General features: G+C 39.5%; 1 protein-coding gene across 4 annotated transcripts in view; it reads left to right on the forward strand.

The window, feature by feature from the left end:
* The window catches only part of KCNT2 (potassium sodium-activated channel subfamily T member 2), a 614,388-nt gene that overhangs the window by 498,253 nt on the left and 100,700 nt on the right, over positions 1-15,435 (forward strand). For all 4 annotated transcript variants that reach the window (XM_075182645.1, XM_075182644.1, XM_075182642.1 and 1 more), the window contains exons 17-19: positions 1,070-1,286; positions 4,869-4,974; positions 7,086-7,258. In XM_075182645.1, the coding sequence (XP_075038746.1) occupies positions 1,070-1,286; positions 4,869-4,974; positions 7,086-7,258 (496 nt within the window). The remainder of the gene's footprint in view (positions 1-1,069; positions 1,287-4,868; positions 4,975-7,085; positions 7,259-15,435) is intronic.

Consider the following 15,435-nt stretch of genomic DNA (forward strand, 5'->3'; position numbering starts at 1 on the left):
AAAAAGTATAAATGTGAAATATGCAATAAAGACAGCTCCAAAATCCCTGTACTCTCATGAGTTATTTAAGACATAAATGAGACTCAAACAAGCAGTAATTTAGCATAATTTTATATTAGTTATTAATCACTTTCATGTGATGTCTTTATTATTTCCACCAAGCACATTTTCATCTGGTCCAACCATTACACCTACTGTATACATATACAATGTGATCAACTAGGTGTCATCTATTTATGAAAGTGGGGAAAGATCTATCTCTGGGGATAGTTCTTCACTCTCTACATCAAGGGGTCACCCGCCGGTAATAGCTTTCCCATGGGTGAAGTCTATATAACAAGTATCGTCGCCATACCATTATTGTTACAATCCTTCTTAGTCCATATTAAGATGTCGGAACAGAAGAAAAGGAATGAAATAATGCTTTAGTATTTGAATAAAGCATTTTTTCAATATTCCCAAAAAATATTTTTTAAACATATATTTCTTTTTGCATATTGCATTTTTTTTTAACAATTTAAAAATTGATGTGTTTTACTAAATGGAAATGGAAGTCAAAGTCTGAGCTTTCAGTTCCACTGCACATGTGTGAAACAGCTAGCCGGGTCACCCATGCGCATATCCCCTCAGACTCTCATGACAAAGTAATAAGCTAACACTTAAAACTCTGGATCAATATTGCTAAGGCAGCAAGATGTTTTAATGGTAAATTGCTGCATCAGCCTTATATCTGCATTTTAATAATCAGACCTCTTAGTCTGCTGCATGTCTGCTTATTTAGTGAGAGTCACTGAAAGGTTCCCGAGTTTCCTTCTGCAGGAACTAAGCAATACTCTCGTACACTGGCAAAGTGTCACTTCTCTATTACATTAAATAGTCCTATGTTTTGATAAAGTATGAAGTGTTTAATCTTTAAAGTGATTGCAGTGATATTAATCACACAACACTACATAGCTAACAGCATAACCTACATGCCTGACTTATAGTTGTAATTAAATAGAAGACTTCAAACAATAATTAATACATGGTACAACTAAATGCTATAATGTCAATGCAATTCTGCTTGCAGGTACAGTGGCAATAGATCTACAAGACACAAGCTGCCATTCCAACAGTGGGTCGACCCTAACTCTTCCATCGGAAGTTAGTAAAAAAGGAAGGAGACCAAGCATAGCACCTGTGCTAGAACTTGCTGACACTGCATCTATACAGCCATGTGATCTTCTGAGTGACCAATCAGAAGATGAAACCAACCCATCTGATGATGAGTGTTCTGACAACAAGGAGTATGTAATAATAATTGCTAAACATTTACAAAAGTACAATACTACTACTACTGCTACTACTACTACTACTACTACTACTACTACTACTACTAATAATAATAATATTAATCATAATAGTAGTGGTAGTTGAATCAATCACTGTAAATTAATCATTTTTCCTTTATTACGGTAATGTTTATTTTTGCACTTCTCGTCTCTTTAAATATATAACAATTTTCCCTTCTTTCATCCCTGTGCTCTATTCCTCATGTCTCTCTCTATATATATTTGCTGTAGAGGTTCTATATAAGGGGCCAAGTAGTATAAAGAGCCCAGATTGAAACATGCACCTTCAACAAACTCACTTGCCTGTGGACTCACTATATCCAAGTTATGCCTCTGCCTCAGTACATTTTACTTGTGATAGGCAATAGGTAGCCCATGGAACACCAGAGGACCCGTGAGCTTTCACCTGTGGCCCCATCTCTAGAGTCCCTATCTGAAGAGCAACCGGCTTCTACATCAAATGCTGAGGCTCTTCCTGGGCTCCCTGGAATGTAGCATTCAGAGTAATGAAGAATTTTGGGACTCCAGTAGCATCAGTATTAAGGACCTAGGATCCCTGTCTATTATACTAAAATAGTATATAAATAAATATATATAGTATAGTATAGTATATAAATTAAATAATAGTACATAAATTTATATATAAATATATAAAATAAAATAAAGATATTATGTTCTACCTTCTTGATCAGCAGTAGTCTATTTTGAAACTAAAATACTTTTCTGCCTTGATTATAGTTATCCAATTGGGGAAAGAAATTTTAAAAAAACAGGGGGGATAACAAAAGGACCAGACAAAATTATTGATACCTTTTAGATATGGTTAGAAGTAATTAGATTTCAAGAAGATGTTTCCCCTTCACTTTGGAACTGAAGTCACCTGTGGTGAGTAGCAGGTTCTACAATATAAATATCACTCATTAAAGAAGTTTGAATAGAGAAAAGGACACCTCTGGCTCTACTGTTTTGTATCTCTGTATGTAATACAATGAGCATGAAGAAAAAGAAAGAAAGGCAGAGAATTGTCGGATGAGATCAGACAGAACTTTGCAGCCAAGGATGAACAGTCTCAAAGCTGCAAATCAATCTCCAAAGACTTTGATGTTCTCATTTTCACCACTCAATGTTATTAGGAAGTTTGAGGCCCATGGCAATGTAGTCAACCTCCCTGGAAAGATAAATCTTGATTGAAGATTGCAGGCCAGGATTGTTTGAATGGTGAAGAAAGTACCTCAATCAACTACAAAACAAAACTCAAAGTGACCTTTTGATACAAGGTAGACAGTTTCAACTGCTATGAATCACTGTGTGCTTTACTGAGCAATGGGAGCAGGAGTCAAAATTAGGTAAAATAATAATGAAGTTTATCAAGTTTAACACATGTGATGGCAGGTTAGCAGAGCCATTTTAGGCTAGAGAGTAACAAATAGTAGTGCGCTGCAAACAGTCCAGAATATGGAATAAAAATAATAACAGAGACACAATATGTTAGAAGTCGAAATCACAGAAGTGCAAGTAAACTCAAATTTGAAATAAAATTATGAAGTGTCAGGCTTACAGGGTAACAATTTGGCAGATTGGCAAATGGTGTAAAAGTCCAGTAGAACAGGATGCCAGCCAGGATCAGGAATCTGAAGGAATGCAGGATAGCAGGAAACAAACTGGTTGGACACTGGAACAAAAGGCTGGATAAAGAACAGAGCAACATTCTCAATATGAGAGCAAACAGCGACCAGCAATGATCAGTGCAAGGAGCCGGAAAATAAATCCAGGGAGGCAGGTGCAGACAATCAGGGGAGAGAGGAGATTAACCTTACACAGTTAAAGTCCACAACAGCAGCTCCTCTGGTGGAAGAGAAGAACTGCATGCCACAATATGTACAGAACACAGTCCTGACGCACTGCTGAGAGAAAGCCAGACTAGAGTTTTCCAAAACACACCAATAAGTCAAAGTCCATTTTGAAGAATGTCCTCTGGACAGATGAGACAAACTTAGAGCTTTTTGGCAAAGCACGTCATCCCTATGTTTACAGAAAGTAAAATAAAAAACATCCTCCTTACAGTCAAATGTGGAGGAGGTTCAGAGGTGTTTTTGGGTTGCTGTGCTGCCTCTGGCACTGTTTGTCTTGAACGCATGCATTGCATCATGAGCAATGGAGATTACCAGACTACTCTAAGGGCAATGTTGAACCCAGCTGATTCTCCATGGAAAGTCATGTGTCTTCCAGCAGGACAATGACCCCACATACATTCGAAAGTACCAAGGATTGGTTTGTCAGGCATAGGACCTGCTGACCACCTGGTTGGGATTCGGCGCTCTCACCTACCTCTGACCACCACTCTCCTCTCTCAGCGGGTCCCTGTGGCTTGCTCTGGCAGGCGCCATCTTGCCTGTTTGAACTGCACGTGTGCAAAGCCAGCCCTTTTATAAACTCCTTCCATTCACCTGATTAATTGCCTGTCAGCCCTGTCTACTTAAAGCACCTGTCTCCTTACCTGAATGCCAGATCTTCAGGTCTCCTCTCCTGTCTAGACATGTTAAGTCTGGCTCCTGTTCTCCTGCTACTGCAGAGTACTATATCTAAAACTTGCTTTCAGATATCCAGTGTTACAGTATTATCCTGCTGCAGAGTATTGCCACCTTTACCTGCTCCCAACTCTTCGGTATGTCAGCACTATCCTGCTACAGAGCATTACCACCAATACCTGTTCTCAGCTCTCCGGTGTTACAGCATCATCCTACTGCAGGATGTTTCTACCAGTCTCCATCTCCTGCACATTGGTGCTTCTGTTCGCTATCTAACTGCAGACCATCACACTTTCTTATGATGCTGACCCTAGGGGCCTCTTAGCTCCACAAGACCTATGTGCCTCATCTACCTGCATAATTAAATCCTCATTATTACTCCTATCAGCAACTACCTTACTCCTTTGGTTTGGTTTTCCACTCGGTCTCGCTTGTGACCCTCCTTGAGAACTGCAACCTGCGTTTAGAAAGCCGCAAAGTCCATACTATCTTGCGAGGGTCCCAGATAAATACCTCCCTCTCTGTTAGACTCCTCGTCTCTTGGAGGGTAGCATTAACTCAAGCAGACCATATAGGTTCTTCCAGACCCTAGATCGTGACATGGTTTAAGACAAGATGCTGGACTTAAAGTGGACCATACTGCCAAAAAGAGATGCAGGAAGCTCATCAATAGATACTGGAAGAAGTTGATTGCAGTTATTTTGACCAAAGGCTCTGCTATCAAATATTAAGTCTAAGGTGTCAATAGTTTTGTGAATATCATTTATTTTCATTTTCATGATTTAAAAGGATTTACAGTATTAAAATTAGAATAGAAAACAAGGGTTCTGTATATTAGCAGAGAGAGAATTGTGGAGACCAATTACTGTTATTAAAGTAACTTTATGTTTGGAAGAAATTGTGAGTTATCTGAAAAAAGTGCAAGGGCACCATTATTTTTGCCCATTTGTTATTTTAAGAGGATTATGACAAGAACAACTTTCAATATTTTCTTTATTTTTCATTTCAGATATGTTAAAGGATACCCACCAAATTCACCATATATTGGGAGTTCACCTACATTTTGTCACCTATTACAAGAAAAAGTCCAATTTTGTTGTCTACGGTTAGATAAGGTATCAATCTTACACAATATTATCCCATAAAAACAAATGTTCATTGATCTGCTTCTAGCACAAACAGCATCTACAGTCACAATTACACTAATCATATTTTACTTGCCTACAATCACACACCTATAAACAGAAGCAAACCTTCCCAAGTTTCTATCAATGAAGAATTTTCTAATCCCTGACCATGCCTACTTTCTCTAATCACCACTTATTGCCTCATTCACTTTAATTAATGCCATGTCTTGTTCCCTCAATAAATTTCCTTTCTTCTTACATGGAAACATAGAAACATAGAATTTGACGGCAGATAATAACAACTATCTAGTCTGCCCATTTCTTAACCTGTTGTAACATCAAACCCAATATGATCTTTAGTACTTTTGTAAGGATATCTCTATGTCTATCCCAAGAATGTTCAAAATGCACTACTGAATTAACCTCTACCACCTCTGATGGAAAGCTATTCCACCTATCCACTACCCTTTCTGTGAAGTAATTTTTCCTCAAATTTCCTCTGAACCCACTTCCTTCCAGTTTCAGTGCACATTCTCCTGTTCTAATACTTCTTCTCCTTTGAAGAATGTTTCCCTCTTTTACCTTGTTAAAACCATTGGTTAGCCTTAATATAGTTAAAAGTTTCTATCACGTCCCACCTTTCCCGTCTCTGCTCCAAACTATACATATAAAAAACATTTAGTCTTTCTGGGTATTTTTATGCTGTATGCCATGCACCATTTTAGTAGCCATTTAGTTTAATTGTACAGTCTCTTCTGTTGATATGGCATCCAGAACTGAACACAGTGTCCTAAATGAGGCCGTACTAAAGAGGTTGTACCAATACAGTGGCATTATTACTTCTTTCTTTCTGCTGATACCTCTCTCTATGTAACCAAGCATCTGACTTGCCTTACCAATTGCTTTGTTACATTGCTTATCTGCTTTTAAATCACCTGAAATAGGGCCTCCTAGATCCCTTTCCTCCAATATAGTGCCATTAATACTATATTTAGCCTTTGGGTTTTTGAGACCTTAATGCTTGATTTTGCATTTTTTGGCATTAAAATGTAGTTGCCACACTCTTAACCATTCCTATAGTCTAAATAGATCATCAATCATTTGGTTTACCCCTCCTGGTGTGTCCACCCTGTTGCATATCTATATGTCATCTGCAAAAAGGCATATGTTCCCTTCAATACCATTTGCAATGTCACCATTAAACCTATTTTGGTACAGATCCCTGTAGTCCTCTGATCCCTCTCCACTACAAAGTCACTTTCTCACTGCTCCCATAACCCCATATAAGTCATCTTATAACACACCTGTTTCCTTCTTTCTTTTGCACCTGCTTATCCTTGCTTGCCTCTCATTTTGGGTGTCTGAACCTACTTCCTCCAATGATTTTACTGCTGCTGATCTTTTATGGTTAATGTTTGATCACCCTATTTCCTCACTTAACATCTTCCCCTTTGCCCCACCAATCTTTATAGCATTTACCTTACAATGTTCATTTGCAAGTGTACACTTTCTGTTATGCCTGCTACTTAAGTTGCTGACTGACTTTATTTCTTCTGAATATTCTGTGATCCATGCCTAACTCTATTCTCCGATGTTCCATCTGCATTCCCCTGCATGCCTGTTCTGCCTTTGACAGTAGTTCATCCTCTACCCTTCCTTATTCCAATGTTACTGAAACATATTCCTGACACTCCCCCCTCAACACTTCTTCTCAGCTTTTTTGTACTTTTAGCCTAGATTTCAATCGTCCCATCCCTAGTTGCTCTGACGTTCAATTCTCCCTTTCCAACCTCAATTTGCTGAATTTCTCTCACTTCCTCTACCTACATTTAACCTGTGTTCAGCTGCTTGGTCTTTTATCTTCTGTTTACTCCACTTGTCCTTTTGTCTTACAGCTTCCACATCTATCTCCAGTATCTCTGCTCACCACACATTTCCCTTTCCTCTGATGCTCATGCAAGTCAGCATCTCTCCTGCACCCTTAGTAATGGTTCCATACACTGCATTCCTTCCTTCTCTCACACCACTTGTCGTCTTAGAACAGCTGCTCATATTATATGACATAGTAAAAGTTTACTTTCTTGTCACTGTTGCTTTAGGGTTGTCAGCATAACTATTATGAAGATGCAAAAGCCTATGATTTTAAAAATAAAATCATCATTGTTGCAGCTGAGACAGCAGGAAATGGCTTGTACAATTTCATTGTTCCACTGAGAGCTTATTACAGACCAAAGAAGGAGCTTAACCCAATCATATTGCTACTGGATAATCCGTAAGTGCTGAGAACTGAGACGATATTTGTCTGTGTGTTTGTATACTAAATATGAGGATAAAGATGGCATCTTACTAACCCTTCATGACCCCTCTCCAAAAATCATCCCTAGTCCTCTTAAGAATATTACCATTTAAAGTGTACCTGCCTACCCATACCATCATCCATCTCCATCTCTTCATGTCAGATTCAGATAACAACTCTGTACAAAGCTTTTTGTATTTGATTTAGTCATGGGAGAAGAAGTGTTGTAAGGGGAAGCTATAAAGTCTCTAAGTGGTTGATACCGTTTAGCTGTTATGTTATTTCACTTACCAAGAGCTATCTTACCTTTATAAAATTACATTGAAATAGTGGCAAATAAAATCAAGACTAATCAGCCGTGAGCCATATCCATAAATCATAAAAAAATCATAAAATTATTGAAGTAGGTGGTGGAGCCCAACTCTACCCCGTTTTGGCTCACTAGTTGAGGCCCGCCTGAAAAGTAGATGTCCCACACCTCCCTGAAGGGTAGTATAACTAATTGAACCTTCCTGTTAAGGGAGAGTGCCCAACCAACATCTAAATGTCTCATTATGGCTGCTGATTGGACTGATTTCCACCAAAGTTAGCTTCCCCCACCCCAGGAACCTAAGCCTGCCACCACTGTGACCTCTCAAATCCAAACATAAATCTGAAAAAATTGCTCAACAAAGTATGCCATACCTTCCTCAGACAAATGAACCCCATCTGCCCTATAGAATGGTGATAATCAATTTCTAATGGCCGGATAACTAACCACTGGACCCCCTAAACCTATAAAAAAAACTTCCTAATGGCTCTATTAACCTTAGAACTAGCTATGTTGAGACCAATTGGATTATCAACACCTCTCCACAGTAACCTAAAGATAATATCTGACTATACTAAACGAACCAAGGGCCATTGGGATCTAATCACCTCAACATACAACTTATTGTGCTTAATGAGCTCCAAGCCCTTCATTTTCCCAGGTCATTACCCACCAAGTGAATGACTAATAAGCCAGGACCCCCAATTTTGGCCTCATTAGCAAAAGGAAAATCTAAAAGGAAAGACCAATTGCCCTCTAAAACTCCATCAACAGATTAAAGTAGCTTCAGGGAAAATGCTCAAACTGTGAGCAGGACCACCCTTATTGGCCCAAAAAATAAAGGTATGACCCAGACACACCATCCCGCTGTGAACCTGAAACATACTGGTAAATAAAACATGAGCAGAACGCCAAAGCAACATATGAACCAGTAAAGAAAGACAGAATTAATAGCAAGGGACATGCATGCACAGGATGAACAATATAAAGGTAAAACCATAAAACCTCAGAGAGCCACAAGCCAATCAGTCCCACTTTTACAGGAAAAAATTAGGCAAATCCATCTATGCCTCCTTTGAGCAAGGCAAGCAACACTTGTTATGGGTCAGCCTCGCTCATAGCAGAAACTAGACCTAAGGTTCTTTAGACAACCTGATACATTGCTTAGAAAAAACAATTTCCACCTACGCAAAGCCATAAGAGTCAGAACTGTACAACCTTCTGAAGCTGCTACAGTAGCAACACCTATCCTAAAAGAGTGAGTACCATAATCAACCTTCAAACTAAGCTTAATAACACATGTCTGAAAAAACGCCTTAAATTGGAACCATCTTGATGCCTAGTTAAGACCAGGAGTCGGATCCATATCCAGATAAAATTAAGCTAACTGCATCAGGCAAACAGTGACATCCTCCCTGTGTTGCAAAGTAGTCCAACGCCCTTTAACAAACGGGTCTGTTTTAGACCTGTGGATCTAGCAAACTAAACAGTCACCCTTGGTAACTACATTCTTATGAAGTAAACCTGATCCGGATGCCGGCAATGAAGAAGGAACCAATTCTCCACTTCTAAAAGCTCTGAAGAAAGCTATTGAAGAATCCATGCAAAACAAAGAAGCCTCAAACATATCAATAGCTATCTCTGAAAGAACCCCCAACAATCTAACCAAAAGCCCCCCATCAATAGGCTTCCTCTTAGCCTCCCCAACCAGAGAGTGCAATGGAAGAAATCTAAATGCAGATCCTACAGCAAGCATCACCAACAACCTGCCTGACCCACACTGCTGTACAAGTGTCAAGGCTTCCTCAAAGGCTTGATACACCAATCTGAACTCTTCATTTGGAATCATGTCATTCACAGACATACCAGGAGGATGTAAAAAATGTTGTATAAGCCTGAACTTACCCAATTTTTTTCTGGGCATTACCCCCACTTGTGATAAAACCAAGCCCTGAAAAGGTGGTAATGAAAAGGGGCCACACATCATACCTTAAATCACTTCCTTGGAAACTTTCTCCTGAACCAAAGTGAGTGGCATCTCCCGGGCTGACTTTAAATTTGTAGGAGAACGAACCTGAACTTGCCCACTAACAACACCTTAAAACTGTTTAGAAAAACCATCCCATTGAAACTGCACAGCTTGATGATTGGTATACCACCCCAACCATTTTTTTTAGTTCTAACAAAACCACAGGGGAAAAGGCTTTAGTGAGCAGGAGCCCCTCTACTGGAGCTCTCATTGGGAGTAGGGTCAGGATGCCTAGAGCAGTCCTTCCTGGAATGTCCCCCACCACATTAGGAACATGAATGACTGAATTTACAGGAATATCCTCTGTTGCAATGCCCTCCATTAAAGTCAAAGCATTTCCCACAAAACTGAAAGGAGGAACCCCATCTTTGATAACTTTGTCACTGCCTCAAAGCACCTCCATCATGCATACCAGCCCGATATTGTGTCACTTCCAATCACACTTCAACATCCTTGCAACCCAAGTTCATCACTAACAAACCATCTTGGTTTTTGCAAAATGCCTCATCAAAGCGCATCCACATACACCTTTGGAGCGCAAGTTCATCCCCTGTATTAAATAGATGTACTTCATCACATTCATATGTTTTTCAGGCCTCATTACCAAATAGCAAGCAGCGAATGCCAGCATGTCTGCCAACCAATTAGCAAAACTCCAATATGCATCTTCCTCAATGCCTGATTGTGCTCTAGCAGCAGACAATGCAGCTTTAGCCTTGCTAGCAATGGCAAACATTCGCACTAAGCGGCCAGCACGGATTCAATAATGTACTTTATTTCTTATTTCTCTAAGGAGTGCTGTATTTGCACAGCGCACTATATCCAAACCCACATTACCCAGCGGGCTTTCCCCCTGAAACCCTGGCTCAGTGGTGGGGACCACCAAGCTTCTTATTGAAAAAATGTATCAGCCTCTCATTTTTGTTCCTGGAATCAACCGAACCATCACTCTCTGACAAAGGGCCCAAAGGCAGGCTATCATGTTTAAAACCCACATCAACAGCATGCTCACCAGACACAAACAGCTCCGTCCGCTCCTTGTGAATAGCTTGAGATGATTTTCCCTGCCCAGCTGAACCCGTTGTTTCCACACCAGCCAAACAATGACTCTGGCATCAAGCTGATTCACGTCCTGTAGAGCTTGTCACCGAGGGAAACGGAAACAATGCTCCTTGTCCAAGGAGCAGTGCTCCAAGCCTCCATGGGCAGTGAAGAAGGAACCGCTAAAACATTTGTTTCTGACAAAGTGGACACTGATAACACATTCTGCCCTGATTGCTGTCCATCAAGATGTATCATGAAACCATTCACAATGCTAGAACCTGGCAAGGCCGAATGGTGAATGCATATCCCTATACCTGCTCCACCAGGAACTAATGGCACATTGCTAGTAGCCAGGGAACCAGGAGATGCCAAGCCCGAAGCCTGAAATAGATCTGATCTCGCTGAAAAGGATGCTGCAGGCAAGGAAGGGGCAAGCTGCAGCAAGCTAAGAAATGGGCCTGGCCACAGCTAGATTGGTACCTTGGACATGGCCATATCCTGACATAGTGGCTCCTAATAGATTTTGTATATTGCGTGGTAGCAAATAAAAAAACGTTGAAATAAGGGCCATTGAATGGCGGGGCGGGGCAAAGGTTCTACGTTACCCTGTAACTGAGTGACAGCCTGTGCATTAGATGATAACAGTCTCCCTACAGCAAATGCCAACATGCCTGCACCTTCTGTAAAAAAAAAGGGAGATTCTCTCCCCTGGTTCAGACATGCTTTGAGCTGCCTGTGCATGAACCCCACTGTCACCAATGTGCAACAGGGCTTTAACTCATCCATTTTGTTGGTTAAGGCAGCATCCCCTGCAACTATATCTTCCAAGACAGTGTGGGGGGGCTAAATATACTGCTTGAGCGCCGCCGTTGGTGCCATAACTGCAGACGCCGCTCTCGCTTGCCAATAGCCCAGTAAGCGAGGTAGAGAAGGGGGTCACATTGTAACATGTCCAGTGAGTGGGCACACTGCTGGTTAGCACTAGAGGGTCCCCAGGAAGCCTCAATGAGGCAATATGAGGGCACTCGGGGTCTCCTAAATCTAAGCTTAGCTGCCATTAGCGGGAGTGGGAATATGTGTATATATATATATATATATATATATATATATATATATATAATAAATAATAGGAAAAAAGAAATAGGAAAATTAATTGGAAAAATATAAGAAAATGAAGAAAAGGAGCACAGCTATTCACCATCCAATATAATTATCAACAGGTCCAGTCAGGCTATACTCACCAGAACATTCCAGAAGGCAAGATAAAGCCAACTGATACTTACAGCCCTTATAAGCCTTCCATAGCGTAGCTCCTCCCTTACCTATACCCGTTGGCTAATAATTCATAACTCATAATGCTAGGTTTACTCTTGCTAAGCTCAATTGTTTTTCTTAAATATTTAACAACCTTGGGGTTGGCCTCAGGCCAAATACACTTTTACCACATTATTGGTAAAAATTGACTTTTACTTATAAAAACTGATCAGAAAATTGCTTTCAGTAGTCCACCTTTCAAAGTTTATTTCTGGTTGTTTGATTAATTGCTATGTATTACTATACATTGATGGACCTAAGTTATTAAATGAGCCTACATTTCATCACATTACACTTCTGAATTTTAGAACGTATTAATGTTGCAGTTTCTAATAAAGCAAACCCATACTTTTTGTTTCCAAACTAGCAGATGATTGTCTGATTTTAGTGAAAGCATAGAGAGCATAGTGTAAGTACATTAAGAATATGTAAACCTAATTATAAACAGATATGGTTTAAAATTATTTTTATTTTTGCAGGTACAAAATGTCCTTGTGCCTGTAATTTGCGATTTTTGTGTAAATATTTAAAAGTTGGAGAGCTATGCTTCTTTAAGAGTTTCTATTGTATAAATGGAAAAGCTGCAAAATATTGTAATCAGGAGACCTAATAAACAGGCTGCACATATTTCCCTTTTAAAATGTGTCTGTAAGAGATGTATTCATTCCATTTCTAAAGGATTTTTTTTCCTAGGGTTCCTTAATGGCCTTTTATGAAATGCAGCCATTTGTGTAATAGCTATGCAAAGAATTGCTTTAAACATAGTGTCAGCCACAGAAAATGACACACGGTGTCTGTGGATATTACTGTGTTGGAATACATTTTCTTTTCTGTCATAGTTTTCATATGAGTTTCCAGTAATGACAGTATGAAAATGCAGCCAGAAATAATTTGTCTGTTAAACATAATATTTCTTCCATTTCAATTTGCCTAATGTCAAAAAAAAAAAATGGAAACATGAGTCAGAGACTGTTCCATTAGATGCATTTTACACAGTTCTTTTCTGATGTCAGTGTATGTGTGTGGATGTGTCTATGCACATCACTGCAAAGGAGAATAACATTGATTTATATGTATATTTTAGGAATTATTATTACTATTATTATTTTTTACTATTAATTTTATTAGTGTTGCAATTTGCACTAGTGTAAATAGATATTTTATTTGTAAATGGAATTACCTATGTCAATAGCCCCTTTAACTCAGTCACAAATAGCTACAAATACTTTACTTCTGAAATATGACTGCCTGTCTGTTGCATGACTTCCTCTGCTTGGCAAGGAAGACCAACTCCTCTAAGCCAGATAGCCAGTATACAACCCCATGTCTGCAGGGTAATACCATCAGCATAGTAGGATGAACTTTTCATGTTGTGACTTTTAAAGTCAATGATATATTAGGCAGTAGGGTTTAAAAATGGTACTCAGGGCCGGATTAACCATAGGGCTAACTGGGCTACAGCCCAGGGGCCTATGGCATCCAGGGGGCCCTTGAAAGTGCTCAGCAGCAGTATTGATCGGTGCTGCTGAGCACTTGCACTGCGGTCCTTCCCCGGCAAGCTGTAGTCTCCTTACTGAGGAGATCTCGTGAGTCTCACTCTCACGAGACCTCCTCAGTAAAGAGCGTACAGTGCGCCGGGGAAGGAGGTAAGTGCCAGGGGGGGCAGCTCGGATCACGGGGGAAGCCCTCACGGGGGAATGGAGGCCCCCTTAGCCCAGGGGCCTCCATTCCCTTAATCCGGCACTGATGGTACTGTATATCTAATTCCCTCCAACAGTATGGTCACAATGAAAGATCAGAACTCAAAAACTGAAAGGACAAAGTCAAATATTGTACCATGTTTCTACAGACATTTTAAATCAGAGCCCTTACTGAGACACCTACAAGATTAAAACCAAAATAGTCTACCTAGGGTGGGCTAAAGTTAGGTTAATTTAAACCTTTACAATATTTTACATGATATGTTTTCAACATTGTCAGTTTTGCTATGTAATTAAAAGATATCCACAATTCCCGCTACCAAAACATGCTAACTCTTCCACACAGGCAACCTGTACCTAATCAAAATGTACAGCATTAGGAATTGAAAAAGTGTAGACATTTTTGTACTAGTTTAAACATACAATATATGCTTCTGTGTTGTATTACTTGCTTTGAGAAAAGTGATGCTCTATTATCTATACTACAAGAAGCAGAACAATTGATTCATAAGGTACAGGGTAAATGTCAAATTCCTGAATGATTTTCATCTAACCTTAATGACACATTAGTACCTCCATTTTTCATGTTGTATTGCCCCACATTGACCTCTCACTTTGGAAGGTGGTCTGAGCCTTACAACATTGTCACATCAATGGCTAATGTTACTTGTGGCTCCACCCAGATTAATGAAACACCAACAAGATTTCCCAGTCTATTCCCCAGTCACTCATTTATACATTAAAGAGACAAATTCACCATGTTGACCTTTTGCACTACACTTAAAGCAAAATATGTGCTCTGAGTTGTCTTATCCATGCATTTCCAAGCAACATTATTTGAATTCATGGCATTCACAAGCAGATGCTTCCTAGCATGCAAATCTCCAGCTCTCACACTTGTTGTTTGTCATTAATGACCTCTCAGGAAATAAACAAATATGCTATTAAATTATTTGCTGGTGCCATCTGCTGTTTACTGAAATATGTCAGCTAGGGAAATGGGTGTGTTTTCTCAGACACACAGACATCTTTTTCCATTCAAGAATAGGAATGTATTTATAGCAATGGAAGTGCAATGGAGAAGAAGTATATCAGAAAAGCTGTCTGCGTATTTGATTCACATTACAAAGATGTTATGGCCAGTAGGCAAACAGCTTGAAGAGATACATTATCTATGGTATTGAAAACCTTGATTGAATCCATTCTGCAGCTTTATTTCTTCAAAGCTCACTAGGCCCTGGCATTAATTTACATACCACAGTATCTTGGATCTAATATTAAGATCAAGCTACATCCTTTTTATTGCTAATAATGCACAGCTTCAAAGTGAAATTCATCTAACCATAGTCAAGAGTACAGGAGATCACAGTTATATCTGCACTTCCGCTCTCTCTCTCTCCCCCCCCCCCCCCCAAGTTAAATATGAACAGCATTAAAAAACCACAACATTTGATAGGTAATTTCAAAATAATTGTTTAATGTTGTATACAACAGCAACTGCATTTTTATTTACTAGCCTTTCAAATGACATGATTTGGAATCCTAATAAACTTTAACTGTTGCCACTAAATAATGGGTTTCTTCTTCATAAGAGAGATACATTTAATTTCTAAAGGGACAATGGGGCAATTGATCAGGGCCTGCCATAACGGGTGTTCTACCATTACAATGGTAATGGAGCCTGAACAAGAGATAATGGACAATCAGTTAGAAAGACAAGAGACCCATTATTTTAAAGTGGTGATCCTCCTATATT

Source organism: Mixophyes fleayi, chromosome 8 (genome assembly GCF_038048845.1).
Source record: "Mixophyes fleayi isolate aMixFle1 chromosome 8, aMixFle1.hap1, whole genome shotgun sequence".
Taxonomy (NCBI): domain Eukaryota; kingdom Metazoa; phylum Chordata; class Amphibia; order Anura; family Limnodynastidae; genus Mixophyes; species Mixophyes fleayi.